General features: G+C 51.5%; 1 protein-coding gene across 2 annotated transcripts; it reads left to right on the top strand.

Moving 5' to 3' along the window:
* The first annotated feature begins 590 nt into the window (after positions 1-590).
* SCYL3 (SCY1 like pseudokinase 3) lies at positions 591-14435 on the top strand. 2 transcript variants are annotated; one of them, XM_030455218.1, is made up of 14 exons: positions 591-695; positions 2912-3200; positions 4007-4192; positions 4813-4926; positions 5717-5773; positions 6483-6585; positions 6892-7003; positions 7611-7688; positions 7972-8111; positions 8781-8968; positions 9236-9407; positions 11445-11585; positions 11985-12721; positions 13995-14435. In XM_030455218.1, exons 2-14 carry the CDS (start codon positions 3036-3038, stop codon positions 14055-14057), a joined length of 2256 nt encoding a protein of 751 aa, XP_030311078.1. In that variant the 5' UTR covers positions 591-695; positions 2912-3035; the 3' UTR covers positions 14058-14435. The 2 variants fall into 2 exon arrangements, with proteins under 2 accessions (XP_030311078.1, XP_030311077.1); XM_030455217.1 differs by having other exon boundaries at positions 611-708.
* Positions 14436-14899: the final 464 nt, after the last annotated feature.

The raw sequence follows: 14899 nt of genomic DNA, 5'->3' as shown, positions 1-14899 counted from the left end.
GGAAAACCGCGTGTGAACACCCCCGGACCTCCCACTGCCCGCACCCCCTCCTCGCAGCCGTGGTTCTGGTGCCCAAAATCCTCGCACGAAAGCTCTCCCGGGGGATGCTCCCCCCGCAGCCTCGGGAGCGGTTCTAATGGGGGTCGGTGCGGGAGTCCCGGACACCGGGGCCATGGGGCACCTCTGCCCGCTTCACCGCTCCCCCAGCTCCCTTCAGCCGGGTCGGGAGCCGCTGCTGGATGCCCTGGGGCACAGGCGGGGAGCAGAGAAGGCGCAGTGGGGAAAGGGATCGGTCCCGAACGCAGCCAGGAGGGACGCAGCTCCCCGCACCCCTGAACCCCAGGCAGCGAAGCGCGGTCCCGCAGCGCACAGGAGGGTGGGGGGGAAGGGGCTCTCAGAGGCCAAGAAGCCTCGATGGAGGAGGTGACAGAGCGGGGTGGATGCGGGCGGTGACACGGGTGCGGGAGGTGACACAGGGGCGCGGGCAGCTCCTCCGCACACAACATGGCGGCCGCCGCTCCTCCGCCCGCACCTCCCAGCCGCTAGGCGGCGCGCTCGGCGAGGTGGCGGCGCTCTGGCCGCTCTGGCTGCCGGAAGTGGCAGCGGCGGCCGCGCTGGGAGGGAGGGAGGGAGGGAAGGAGCCCAGGAGGGGCCCAGGTCCCTCCCCACCCCCGGCCCGGGCCGGCGGGGAGCAGGTACGGGAGGCAGGTGCGGATGGGGCGGTGGGGCCCGCGGCTGCTGGCGGAGGAGGGCGGGAGGTGTCGGGGGTTAATGGCGGAGGCCGCTAATGGGGCGCTGGGGCCGTTGCTCCGCTCCCACACCCGGCCCAGACCCAGGGGGGTTCCGGGGCTCCGGCAGCCTCAGCTCCCCCGGGCACTCGGGCCGTGTCCTGCCTGTCCCGGCCCTGCCCTCCTACCTGGGCCGGGGCGGCTGGAGCCGGAGCCTTGAGCCTCGCTCGGGGCGGGTGAGCGGACCGGCTGGGGAACCGGTGACGCTGCTGCTGCTCCTTCCCTTCCTTTCCTTCCCTTCCTTTCCTTCCCTTCCTTTCCTTCCCTTTCCTTCCCTTTCCTTCCCTTTCCTTCCCTTTCCTTCCCTTTCCTTCCCTTTCCTTCCCTTTCCTTCCCTTTCCTTCCCTTTCCTTCCCTTTCCTTCCCTTTCCTTCTCTTTCCTTCCCTCCCTGCGGGGGTTTGCAGCTCCCAGGTAGGGTCCGGCGTGGGGGCAAAGTCTGGCTTTTTGGAGGAAAAAAGCCACTTCTGGTGACGGTGTCTGACGGGAGGGAGAGCGCTGTAGGCAGCAGCGTGACCCCCGTGTTTCTCCAGGGAAATCCCCGCGTTCTCCGGGTCTGCTCCATCCCTGGGCCCGCTGCTTCGGGAGGGCTGAGGAACCCCCCGGTTCCTCCCTCTGCCTTTGGGAAGCTCCTGGGCAGCGGGGAGCACAAGGGATCCTTAGCACAGGCTGTGCCTGAGTTTGTTTTACCACGGGAAGAATCGTTCCGTGGGTTTCAGTCACAGCTGGGAAGGCACCTTTGGGGTTTCAGCAGCCAGAGTGTTTTGCAGGGGGGGTGAAAAAGAAACCAAGCTCTGGTTTTGCAGAGCTGAGGTGTCCCTGAGACCTTGTGGCTCCTGGTTCTGCTCCTTGCTGGGGCTGCTTGCTTGGCAGGAGCTGCTGAGCTCCTCCTGGGCCCTGGTTCCCCGGGCAGGGGCTGCTTGCTTGGTGCTGGTTGTCACCCAGAGGCACTGGAGTGGGTGACAGCCCTCTGAAAGTCTCTGAAGCTTCAACATTTCCCACCCGTGGGCCTCCCCGGGGCCAAATTTGTGACCTGTGAATACCCCCAGGTGTGTCTGGAGGAACAGGAGGCACTTCCAGGTGTCCTGTGTAAAACCTGAGTGAGGAATAATGAGAGTGGAGGTGGCACAGCTGGGGAGAGCAGCTGAGTGCAGGCAGCTGTGCCCAGGAGGAGCAGCCAGAGCCATCATCACACCCAGGTGGAGAGGGTTCCCTGGGGGGTGGGCAGGAGCAGAGCACCCAGACACCAGCTCTGGGCAGGGGGAGTCCTTCTGAGCCTCTCTGCTGCCACAAGAAAGTCCTTTATAGAAAGCTCCTCTGTGTTGTTGGCTGGAAACGACCAGCATGAAATGATTCACCAGCTGCACAAAAATATTCAGGGGTGAGCAGTTATTTTTGCCCCCCCTCACTTTTCCTGGAAACTGGAGGGTTTTCTCTCTCCTCCTCTCATCACTGCAGGTGGTTTGGTGGTTCCTGTGTACAGGTTCAGGCTGTGGTCACAAGGCTGGTGACAGAGCACCTGCTCAGTCAGTGCTTTCTGAAAGAGCCTCTGCCACCAGCACGTTTGTTTTACCAGATCTGTGTGTGCCAGGGAGCTGCACAAACCCTGGGTCAGCCTCTTCCTGAGAGAGCCTGGGGGAGGAAGGAAGGGATGGCAGGAGTGTTTGTCAGATGGAGGGAAGGGAGCTTGCTGCTGGAAGAGGTGACCTGACTGCAGCTCAGGTTGCTCTGTGTCTGGAGAGCTGGGGACTGGCTGCTTCTGAGACAGCTCTGTGTGTCCTGAGGTGGTGGCAGTCATAATTCTGAGTGCTGAGTGGGCTTAGCCTGAATTAAAGCCCCAGAGCAGGAGTCTGCAGGGTGGGCAGGTCCTGGTGGGTCCTGGCTTTGGTGCATTCTCAGTTTGGGAGCCTCTGGGCTCGTTGTGGATGCCCCACAGTCTGTTTCTTGGTGTGGCAGGGCTGGTGGTGATGCTGGCACAAGTGCCAGAGTAGTGTTGGCTCCACAGGTAGCTGCTTGTTTGATTTCCTTCCCAAAATAAAACCTGGGGATTTTATTCTTGACTTTAAACTGAAGGAGAGGATGCAGGCAGGGGGAGGTTCTTTCATGGCTGTTTCATGCTTTGCAGAAAATGCTCTGAAAGAAGAACTGGACAGCAGCTCCCAAACTGAATCTGTCTGCAGAAGTCTGCCTTCCTCCAGAGGCCTCTTTGTGCTCTCCCAAAGCTCTGCAGCAGCCAAACTCTGCCAGTGATGGGCTCCGAGAACAGCGTGCTGAAGAGCTACAGCCTGCAGGAGCCTCCCTGTACCCTGCCCAGCGGGCACACCCTGTACCCTGCACTGCTACAAGATGGCAAAAGGGCCTCTGTCTTCGTGTACAAGAGAGAGAACCAAGAGAACGTCAATAAAGCTGCCAAGGTACCCTGCCCAGCTGCCTTTTCTTTTTAACTGGAGGGATGGGAACCAGTTCATGAGGGTCAAGCTCATGGGGAACAAGGGCAGGAGGAAGTTTTGGAGTTGTCCCTGGCTGCAAACAGCTGCCAAGGCAGAGGGAGAGGGGCTTGGCAGCTGTGAGGCTGCTCATGTGCTGCAGGGTGGGAAGTGATGCCTGAGCTGGATGGATTTGCAGAGGGCTGGGCTGGTCCTGCAGATGTCAACCAGGGAATCCCCCTTTTGGGTGGATCCTGCCCAGGAAACCACTGAGCCAGCAGTGGCTAAGAAAGCCAGTGGCATCCTGGCTTGTAAGAGAAATAGTGTGGCCAGCAGAAGTAGGGAGGTGATTGTCCCCCTGTGCTCAGGGAATGGCTTCCAGCTGCAGCAGGGGAGGTTCAGGCTGGACATTAGGGAAAAAATGTCACAGAAAGAGTGGTCAGACACCATGGGCTGTCCAGGAGGTGGTGGAGTCACCATCCCTGGGTGTGTTTGAGGGTCATTTAGATGTGGTGATGGGGGATGTGGTTTAGGGGAGAACTTTGCAGAGCAGGGCTGATGGTTGGACTCAGTGATCCCCAGGGGTTTTTCCAACCTGAAAGTTTCTATGAAACCCAAAGTTCTGTGTCAGGCTTTGGATGTCTTACAAAGGGTTCTGCACTGAGTGAGTGAGTGTGTTGAGTGCTTGGTGAGGACAAGGGTGTGCTGCCTGAATTCCAGCAGAAAATGTGGTGGCTGTGCAGCCAGAAGAGATGCTCTGGGTGAGATCTGACAGCTCTCTGTGTTTCTGGAAGCACCTGAAAACCTTGCGCCACCCTTGCCTCCTGCGCTTCCTCTCCTGCACCGTGGAAGCCAACGGGATCCACCTGGTGACAGAACGTGTGAAGCCTTTGGGGATGGTCCTGGGGACACTTTCTTCTGCAGAGATCTGTGCAGGGATCTACGACGTCTTGCTGGCACTCATCTTCCTCCACGACAGGGTAGGTGCCACCAGCAGCAGCCACCTGGCTTTGGTGGGAACCAGGTGAAACAGGACAGGAGGGTGTTGTAGCTGGGCTGACCTGGGTGACTGTTTCACCCCTGTTTTTCCACAAAAAGACAGAGCTACACCCCACAGTTCTCTGAGGCTGAGACTGGAGGGATCATTGGGTGCTTTGTTAGGAGGAAGGGTCGCTGGGAATGCTTTTGGAAGGAAGGGAGCAGCTCTCAGCTGGTGAAGTGCCACCTGCTTGCAGTGCTTCTTGCTGGAGGGAGATGGGATTGCTTGGCCTTGGCATTTCTTGGCAGCTGCTGCCATGTGCCAGGGGTGTGACTGCTCCTGTTTCAGCCAGGGCTGCAGTTAAATCCCAGCACAGACTGCTGTGTCCATAGCTGGAAGTTGTCTCTGGATTCACAGCTGTTTTGCTAGGGCTGGGACAATTACAGCTTTGCTCTAAAACTCCAACCCTGCTGCCTGGTACCTGCACAATCCTGCAGGACCTTGTGAACCATGTGGGGTTTTTTAGCAGCTTTTCCTCGGATCCTCACAGCACCTTATTAACACTGGCAATGATTTGACATTTCATCTCTCCCCAAGCTTTACTCTTTTTCTGTGTTTCAGGGAAACTTAACCCATAACAACGTCTGCTTGTCATCTGTGTTTGTCAGTGAGGATGGGCACTGGAAGCTGGGAGGGATGGAAACTGTCTGTAACTTCAGTGAAGCCACCCCAGAGGTAAGAGCCAGGCAAAGCAACACCCTCTGATGCCTGGGACAGGGCTCTGAAACCAACCCCTCTCCAAGGGAAGGGCCAAGTCCTTCTCTTCAGTGTGTTGCCTCACTTCCAGCTCTGAGTCTTTCCTCAAGGACACTGTAACTCTAATTTGTGACATCTCCACAAACTGATTCCCTGTTAGCCAAAAAGCAACAACTTTCCTGAGACTGCTGGCTGGAGGGTAGGTTAGGGCTGGGGAGAGGGAGAAATCTTTGTTGTCTGGGCTGATTTAAAACCAAGCAAAAGGTGCTTTAGTCTGAAGCAGGACAGTCCAGGCTGAAAGTAATCAAGAAGAAAAATAATTTAAATGACTCCAGCTTTTGCTGCTGGCATCTTTGTTGCTTGTTGCTGGTCTTGGCAGAAACATCCCTGGTTTGATTGCTGCAACCCAGCAGTGCCTGATGAATGCAGGTTGCTCCTTCTCCCAGAGGATCCCCAAATCCTTCACAAACTGTGTTGGAGCTTCCCCAGCAGGGATCACCTTTCAGGAGGGATCAGGCAGATGAGGAATGGGTGTGTGTGGTGGTGCACAGCAATGCAAAGAGCATGGCAGTAAAAAACCTGACTGGTGAAGCTCCCCCATGCAGATGGACTTGGGACTGAAGGGATGAGTTGGCTGTGATGCCCTGAAGTTGCTTTCTGTCCTCTTGGTGCTTCACAATGGGGACAGGGACAGGGCCAGGGCAGCCTCCTGCTGCTTGGCACAGATGAGTGATGGAGGCAGCTCATGTCCTCTTTCTTTTCCTTCCAGTTCCTCGGTCATGTCAAGCTGGTACGAGACCAGTCGTGCATCCCCTGTGAGGAGATGGTGAGTAACATCAATGCTGGAGGAATTCCTGATGGCAAGAAATAAGAGCAAGGGTTTTAATTTGTGTGTTTTGTTTCCTTACACTTGAGTGGGAGGAAGTGACAGTACTTGAGGTTCACTCTCTTCTTTTTCTCCTCACTTCCCTAACATCTCTAATTCCTCCTGCTCATCCCTGGCACAGGGAAGGGAAGTTCTGAGTGAGGAGTGGTGGGACAGCAGGTTCTCATCATATTTTTCAAACGCTTTGTGTGGCAGCCACAGTGCTTCTGAATAACCAGAGCTTTGCAAAAACTAGAGAGCAGCTGCTGAGGTTGCCCAGATCACTGTGGTCACACTGCTGTGCAGCTCTCACAAACAAGAGCATTTTTTCCCCACTCTGTTAAGCATCCTGTGAGTTGCTGTCTTAGAGGAGCACTAATTAACACCTGTTTCCCTAGAAATGATGCAAGTTGTTGACTTGCAACTGCTGTGTGCATTCATGGGGGAATTGTTCATGGTGAGGCAGCTGCTCCTGTGGGTTAGAAGTTCCTCAGTGGAGGTTTTTTTTAGCCCAATATTCTTCTTGTGGAGTACTTGATGCTATAAAAAGAATTGGAGAGAGCATACTGGAGCAGAGGTGGGAATGAAGATTCCTGGGAACTACAAACTGTTTCACCAACTCCTGATTTTGCTGATTTTTTTTGGGGGGGGGATTTGTGCTTTTTTTTAGTCTGCAGATTTCCAAATTCTGCCCAGCAGCTGTGGGCATGCCAGGGATGCCTACGCGTTTGGGACAATGGTTGAAAACCTCCTGACAGTCCTGAACGAGCAGGGTGAGTCATGACATTGTTTGTTTTGCTGCTGACTGGACTTTGTAGCTTTTTTCCTTGCACACTTGCTGCTTGTTGCAGCTGACAGATGTGCTACAGTTTCAGTGGCCATCCTTGTTCATGGTCTTCACCAAGAAGCCCAGGGAGAGAAATGAAAATGCTGTTATCCCTTCTTTTAGGGGCATACACAAGCAATTTGGCTATTAAATAGAGCTTCTTAAAATCACGTTTTGGGTGGGTGGAGGACTCCTGAGCATGGCTTGTTCATTGTTGAGAGAGAAATCTAACTACAGGTGCTCTGGCTTTCAGTTTCAGCAGATATTCTCTCCAGCTTTCAGCAAACCTTGCGCTGCACAGTGCTGAACCCAGACCCAAAGTGTCGCCCTCCTCTCTCCAGCTTGTTGTGCCACGAGTTCTTCAGGTAAGGAGGGGAATCCCCTGCCCCTCCTGCTGTGTCCTGGCACTGACTGTTCCATGTGAGAAGGGGTGTCACTTAGTGCAGGCTTAATCCCTGTCTCTCCCAGGGATCTGCCAGACAGTTGTTAAAATGAAGTGAAGGCTTTGTCAGGCTTCCAGAGGAGGTGCTGCCTTAGCAGTGGGATGGAAGTGGGTCCCTTGTCACATGCAGTCACTTGGATCCCTCCCCCAGGGTCATGGGAAATGCTCTTTGAAATCAAATCTTCATTCAGGGATACTGCTGGAGCAAAGCAGCTCCCAAGGTGATCCACGCAGAGCTGGGTCTCCTGTCACCCTGGGCTGTGGTGTCACCACTTCTGCTCGTTGTCCCAGGAAGGTCATCAGAGGTGGCTGCTGCCACGTTGTCCAGGTCTCCCTGTGGAACCCTGAGTTCAAATACAGCTGTTGGGTCACTAACTCACACCCAGCACACCAACAGCTTTCTTGGTCTGCCTGTGTTTGGCTCGTGCCCTCTCTGCTAAATGAAGGATGGGGATCTGCAGCCTCTTAGTTGTGGGTGGCTTAAGCACTAACAAGGATCACATTTGACAGGCTTTTTTTTTTGTGCTTAGGAATGATTTTCTGGAGGTTGTGAACTTTCTGAAGACCTTAACACTAAAGTCTGAGGAGGAAAAAACTGAATTTTTCAAGTAAGTGAAGGAACTGTGATCTGGGAGCTTATTTCAGAAACACTTCTGCCAGGTGTTGCTGCCAATCCCTCCCTTCTTTGGGGGGCAGAACAGCCTCTTCTCAAGCAATAGGGAAGTTGCCTTGTCCTGCTAGCTGGTGTAAACACAGAGTGAGAGGCTGCACTGGGTCTTTGTCTCTAGGACATGAGTCAGACCCCCAAAAAGGGGAAAGTGGTGTTAAAGGAAACAGGGAAAAATGCATGGAAGGCTCTCTTGATACTGACTGTTCTCTCCTGGAATGCAGATTCCTGCTGGACAGGGTGGCTGGCTTGTCAGAGGAGCTGATAGCATCAAGGCTGGTGCCTCTCCTGCTCAATCAGCTCGTGTTTGCAGAACCTGTAGCTGTCAAGAGTTTTCTTCCTCACCTGCTGGGTCCAAAGAAAGGTGACCTTTAAATACTTCCTTCACAGTCATTACTGACAAGTTGGGAATGAATTCAGAGCAGTCATTCAGTTGAATCAAGGGAACAGTGGTGTTTATTTAACAAGAACAAATACTGTAACATGCAGAACTGGAAAGGACAGTTATGTGTGCTTCCCATTTTGCAGTATTTCCCACTGCTCTGCTGATGCAGTGAGGAATTGCCTGGGCTCTTTTCCATATTTCCATGTCACTCCAGGCTTTCCTGCTGCATATCCCTCTTCTTACCTGTTCCCCACCCTGCCTGCCCTGCATCCTTTCACCTCTGTAAGGGAATTCAGTCTCTCCTTCCCTCTGTAAGGGGTGTTCAGCAGATCTTGCTGGATCCCAGCTAGCTTTATCCCTGCTCTTTGCCTTCCCTCTCACAGTTTTCCCTAAAAAAGCTACTTGGTGTCTCAGCCAAGCACTGTCTATCTTGTGACTGCCCTTCCACACTCAGAGCCACTGCCATGGCCTCTGGCACTGCTGCCTCTCCTCCCTCCCACCTCTGACATCCCAAGCAAGCTGTGTTGGCAGCTGACAAAAAAATCATCCCTGGCACTGTAGCTCTCAGCTGTGATGTAGTGAGCAGCTTGCAGGAGAGCTGTCTCATCACTGAAGCAGCTTTTTCCCATCTTACCTTCTCTTCCCTAGAGCAAACTGGAGAAAACCAGCCCAGCTGCCTCCTCTCCCCAGCCTTGTTCCAGACACATGTCATTCCTGTGCTGCTGAAGCTGTTTGAGGTCCATGAGGAGCACGTTCGGATGGTGCTGCTGTCTCACATCCACGCCTACGCAGAGCTCTTCACTCGGGAGGAGCTGAAAAACATCATATTGCCACAGGTTAAGGGCAGCAAAACACCCCAGGGGGACATCCTACAGCAAGGGGTTCCTGCTGCTGGGGTTGGCTCTTAGCTTACAGTTTGGATTAGTGCTCAGAGAGTTTGCCACCTCCTTTCTCTGCAAGCCCTTGCCCTTATACCTTGCTTGATTTATTGAACCCGGTGCCCTCTGTCACCCACGCTGCTTGAATTTGCTGCAAATACAACGGGGAAAGAAGTTAAAAATGCAGAATTTTCTGTTCTTAGCAGTGCTACTGTTTGTTCACAGGTATTGCTGGGCCTTCGAGATACCAGTGACTCCATTGTTGCCATCACACTGCACAGCTTGGCAGTCCTCGTCTCCCTGCTTGGACCTGAAGTGGTTGTAGGTGGAGAAAGAACAAAGATTTTCAAAAGCTCTGCTCCAAGTTTCATGAAAACTGCTGATCTCTCCCCAGAAGGTAAAGAATGTGGTCAGAATGATCTTGGGATTCTTGCCCGTTCTGTCCAAGCAACACAGGCAGAACTTCTTGGGTGATTAATCTGTTGGTGTTGACAGATTGAGGAAAAACTAATTTGTAGCTAGACTTCAATTCTTAATTAGCCACTGTCTGCTGATGCATAATTGGCATCAGAAGGATACTTGCATAAAAGTATTTTAAATGTAGGATTCGATATCAGGAAGATATTTAGGTTAAATATTCAGTAGATTTAGATTAGATATTAGGAAAACAACACCTTCCCCATGAGGGTGGTGAGACCCTGGCACAGGTTGTCCAGAGAGGTGGTGGAAGCCCCATCCATCCCTGGAAGTTTTTAAGGCCAGGCTGGATGGGGCTCTGAGCAACCTGAGCTGGTGGGAGGTGTCCCTGCCCATGGCAGGGGGGTTGGAACTGGATGATCTTCCTTAAAGGGACCTTAAAATTCTGAAAATTCTATGATTCTGATTCTGAATACATGAAAAAAAAAAATCTCTTCATTTAAGGATCTCTTTAAGTAAAGATGAAGTGTGTGTGTATGGTTATCGGTGATGGAAGAACCATACTGCCCTTCCTAAGAACTTCAGGACTTACCCAGATAGTTGTTTTAATATTCCTTCTGTCCTTCATGCTTTTAAAAACTGTAAATCTCATCCTCTTCCTCCAATTTCTATCCATAGATTGGAAAAGGAATACGAACTTTCCTATTTTCTCAGCTCTCAGAAGGCTTTTCAGCTAATCCAAATGAAGACAGTAGTCACTGCACCTGCTTAGATAACTTGGAACCAAGTGTACTAAGGGAAAGCTTTTCTGGATATTCAGACTCAGAATGCTTATAACTGGAGGGAAGAATCAGCATTTGTTCTGCTTTAGACATCTAGATACCAAATGAAATGCACAAGAGAGATCAATTTAAGCATAAATGTTTTCTTCCCAATCCCATGTACTGACAGCTCCCACCTTTTATTAAAATCTGTGGATGGCTTATTGCATTATTTTTCTTTACATTGTTTGAGTAGACTGAAGTGAATAAACCCCTCTGGCTTGCATGCTAAAACCAGGTTTATTTTTCAGGACATATTTAAAATCAGACCTGGTTTAACTATTGACAAACAATGAAAAACCCCACCCTTGTCCTCAGCAGGGATGAGCTGAACACAGGACCTAAAAAGCTCTTTACCTAAGCCCCTAAAAGGATTTCCCTTTTATCCAGGACACTTAGGGGAGGAGGTGGGTTCATTGCAGCTCTTTCCAGTGGCACAGGTTGGGTGTCCCTGGCTGTGCTGGTAACCCCTGTCTGAGGCAGGGCAGCAGGGAACAGAGGTGAGCCCTGTGGAAGCAGATGCTGCACTGACCCCAAACACACTCATCTGGGGTTAAAGCAACAGGGCCTCACACCCCAGAGGCTGGGGCTGCTGAATGACTGACACAACTCCCAGAAATTAATTGGAAGTGTGTCTGCCAAGCCATCACCACAGCCCAGGGAAACAAACCTGCTTTGTGCAGCTTCAGAGAGGGGTAATTGCCTGCACCTCACTTCCCCTCTCCTCTGGTGTGGTAGGAGGGAGTGCCCTGGTCACTGCCTTCAGGGCAGAGCCTCCTGCTCCTGTCAGAGCTTTGCTTATGTCCAGGCATAAAAAAGGGTTTGTGTGGAGATGTGAGTTTGCTTATGCTCTGAATTGTGGTGTCAGCACTGTGCTTCTGTATGAGGCAGGCAGTGAGGAACTGGTGATTCTGTGCAGTACAGACCCTGTACTGCATTTTGTTAAAGCACCTGTTCTGATCATCATCAGTTTGTTAGCTGTGTATCTCTTGAAAGAACCTATCAGCAGAAAGTGACCGTGTCTAGGTGCCTGAACTTGGTACAGCTGCAGAGAGCAGGAGCATGGCAGTGTTGTGTGGCTCTGAGGTACAGCTGTAGGGTTGCTGTGCTGTAAAGAAGAACATGACAATGCTGCAGGCAGTTTCAACCAAGATTGACACCACACTTTGTGGATTTTGTGTCTTTTATCCCTGCAGACTCACCCAGTCATGTAAGCAATCAGAGAAATCAAAGCTCCAGGCCCCTGAAGAACAACTCCAGTGTGTTCCCCATCTCTGGAAAGATACCTGTCAGGAAGCTTTCTGTGCCACAAGACAATCCTCTGGCTTTAGAGACAGGTAAGACTTTGCCCTCGCTCTTCCTGTTCAGAGTGGGAGTGGGACCCTTTACTTCCTAGGGAATAGTTATTTGGGGATCTGATACAGACTTCTGGCCAGCCCCAAACTTCTGCTTCCTTAGGACAGGTTCTCTGCTGGGCTTTTTCACAGCTTGGCAGATGGATTGTGTTCATAGGTCAGCCCATTTTCTGACCCCAGAAGCTGACTCTTTACTTTGTGGCTTTTTTCCAGTCCACTAATGCTTATCAGCAGTCAGGGCTCCTCCTTTGCAAGCAGGAAGGTGGTTTAGGACTGAAGCATCCTTCCAGTCAGCAGTAATCCTTATTTCCATGCCAGGTGCTCCCTGTGATGTCAAGAAGTTTTACGGACAACTCTTTATCCTTGCTTTGTCTTCCACAGGTCAGCAAGACACTGAGTCCCCCCTGAAGAGAATTCCTGGAAGCATTAACACACTGGGGAGCAGCAGGAGCTCTTTGACTACCTCTGAAAAGACAGCAGAGGAGTGGCCAGACTGGAGTGAGCCAGAGGAGACAGACACTGAGAAAACTGTGAACATTCAAATTCAGCCCCAAGAGCTGCGGGGCAGCATGGGACCTTATTTTCCTGAAGGTGATGTAGATGAGAAGCCTTGGGATGACTTTGAGCCCAGCAGCCCCAGTCCTGAGCTGTCCTCAGGAAACTGCCTCACTGTGACACAAGCTGATGCAGCTGGAATGCCAAGGCCTCTGCCAGGTACCCACCAACTGAGCAAAGATTTCAGAAGCCTCAGAATGAGTCCCCCCACAAAGTCTTGCCCCAGGAGCAGCTGGAGCAGTGGCAAATGGGACCAGCAGGAACAGCTGGGAGAAACTGTGCTGCCAAAACCAACCTTTCAGGAAAGGTTAAAGCCTTCATCAGAGTCTGGCCTAGGAGAAGAATTCACAATCAAAGTGAAGAGGAAACCTGTGCAAGACCCTGAGCTGGACTGGTTTGCTGACATGATCCCAGACATCAAACCTTCTTCAGCTATCTTTCTGTTACCTGAAGCAAGGACTGAAGCAGAAGTTCCCAGTCACTCTGGTCCAGTACCCAGCAGAGAAGGTGCCTCCCAGAATGTGCTGTTTTCATCCAAATTTGCAGCAGCTGATGTTATTGAGGTAAGGGGCTACAGCACTGGGTGTGATTGATCACTTGAGAGGGTCCTGAACCCTGTGTGCAGCACAAGAAGCTGTGGTAGCACCAGCTGGTGGATAACCAGCACCATAGCACTCTCCAGGAGAGTCTTTAGCCAGGCATACAAGATGCTGAGTTCTGGTGGATCTTGCCAAGCACCAGGTAACTCAGTGGGCTCTCACTGCAGTGGAAAGAAACAGTGAGGTGGAGGGCTTGTGCAATACTAAAGGCACTGACTAAGGAGTTTTAATCTGTGCTGCTGTATCCTGGCTGCAGGGACCCTGCTCTGTGTTAGGGAGAGTTTGTCAGGTAAAACAAGGCTGGATCATCTCTGAACAGGCACAGAGGATCCAAGCACAAGGGGGCTTTCAAGCACAGGGGTTGCTCAGGTTGCTCCAGGCTCTTCTAGGAAAAACTAATAGCATTGTAAAGAAAGGGCCAGGAAGGCAGAACCTCTGGATTATGGAGTAAAGCTTTTTGAGTATCTTATTTTCATGAAGGAGCAGTCAAGACATTTCTCCATTTCAGACTCATTCCAAGTCAGTCCCTCTAGCTCCATCACAGCCTCCTGAGGCTGCTTCTGTTTCCTAGGAGGGGAGGCAGCACTCCCACCACTGCCACCTGAGCACAGCACTTTGGGGAAGAGGTGTTGATTGCAAGTTGTTTTCCTCATTCAGCCTCAAGAGAGCTGCTCCAGGGGCAGCATGGGGAGAAGAGCCTGGAATGTGCCCTGAAGTTGTTGACAACATTGGAAAGGGCAAGTTTAACTTGATTTTTAAGAAGCACTGTCCTGATCCCACATGCTGCCAGGTCACTCACTGTAATGCAGTCAGTGCTGAGGGGCAGCAGTAAAACTGTGTCAGTGGAGTGGTGAGGTCTGTCATAGTGTTAGAATACAGCAGGACTTTTTTTTCTTTTCTTTTTTTTTTCTTTTTTTGTCTTTTATAGCATCCTGTGCTTAGTGGAGAGTGGTTTTGATACAAACAATTCTTGCTTTAATTTTAGGAAAAAATCTAAGAATGTCCCTGTTAGTTTGCTCCTTGTCTTCAGGATGTTTCCTTTTGTAGTTAGATGCTCTTCAAGAGAGAAAGCTGCAAAAAGTGGCACTTCATTTTTGTTGTTATGGATGTTTTCAGCATTCAGGATGTTTTGCTCTGCCCTCCTGAGCTGCACAGGCTCCTGCCTGGCCCTGTGGCTGTGCTCAGTGCAGAGGCACAGTACACCTGCCTTCATGCTGACAATTGTACATGATTCTAGGCTGAAGCTGCAGGCTGGGGTGAAGAAGAGGAGCTGAACTGGGAAGATGATACTAACTGGTAATGGGACTGACAGAGACAAATGCAACGTATGGTGTGCTGGATGCTGTAAGAGAAGTCACTGCTTCCTCAGCACAATGGATGAGTACCTCAGCTGCTTCTGCCAGGAGGCAGGAGATTGCTGCAGCAGCCAGCAAGATCTCATGGGGCCCCAGTCTTGCCATGGATGCTCCTTTCCAGTCTGTGCCAAAAACTGCAGGGGTGAGGCCTGCACCCAAGCAATATGCCCAGCAGTGGTGTGTGACACTGCTGCCAGAGGGAGGAACAGCACCAGGGCTGTGCTGGTGCTGATGTGCAGCTGCAGGCATGAGGGGTGTAAGCAACTGTTCCAGAACTCATCCCTGCTCTTAAAACTGATGACAATAAATTAAAGTCACACTGAGTTCCTTGGTTAATGTGCCCTTTTTTTCTCTCTCTTCCTCTCTCTCTTCTTCTCTCTCTTCCTCTCTCTCTTCCCTCTCTCTTCCTCTCTCTCTTCCTCTCTCTCTTCCTCTCTCTCTTCCTCTCTCTCTTCCTCTCTCTCTTCCTCTCTCTCTTCCTCTCTCTCTTCCTCTCTCTCTTCCTCTCTCTCTTCCTCTCTCTCTTCCTCTCTCTCTTCCTCTCTCTCTTCCTCTCTCTCTTCCTCTCTCTCTTCCTCTCTCTCTTCCTCTCTCTCTTCCTCTCTCTCTTCCTCTCTCTCTTCCTCTCTCTCTTCCTCTCTCTCTTCCTCTCTCTCTTCCTCTTTTTTTTTTCCCCAGAAATGTAAAGCCATTAGAAATGGATCTTTTTAACTGTTTAGTACAAAAATGTACAGTTTACTCTATTTATTTATTTCTGTTTATATAGTTCTGTCAGTGGAAGGCACAG

This window comes from Calypte anna, chromosome 8 (genome assembly GCF_003957555.1).
Source record: "Calypte anna isolate BGI_N300 chromosome 8, bCalAnn1_v1.p, whole genome shotgun sequence".
Classification (NCBI taxonomy): domain Eukaryota; kingdom Metazoa; phylum Chordata; class Aves; order Apodiformes; family Trochilidae; genus Calypte; species Calypte anna.
This window is presented reverse-complemented; position numbering and strand designations above follow the sequence as displayed.

Bases quoted from the DNA above. Each gene is read 5' to 3' on its own strand.
- SCYL3 (XM_030455218.1), top strand. From the start codon at position 3,036: ATGGGCTCCGAGAACAGCGTGCTGAAGAGCTACAGCCTGCAGGAGCCT. The intron at 5,774-6,482 runs GTGAGTAACATC...GCTTTTTTTTAG, and splicing joins GCATCCCCTGTGAGGAGATG to TCTGCAGATTTCCAAATTCT. The intron at 6,586-6,891 runs GTGAGTCATGAC...TCTGGCTTTCAG, and splicing joins GACAGTCCTGAACGAGCAGG to TTTCAGCAGATATTCTCTCC.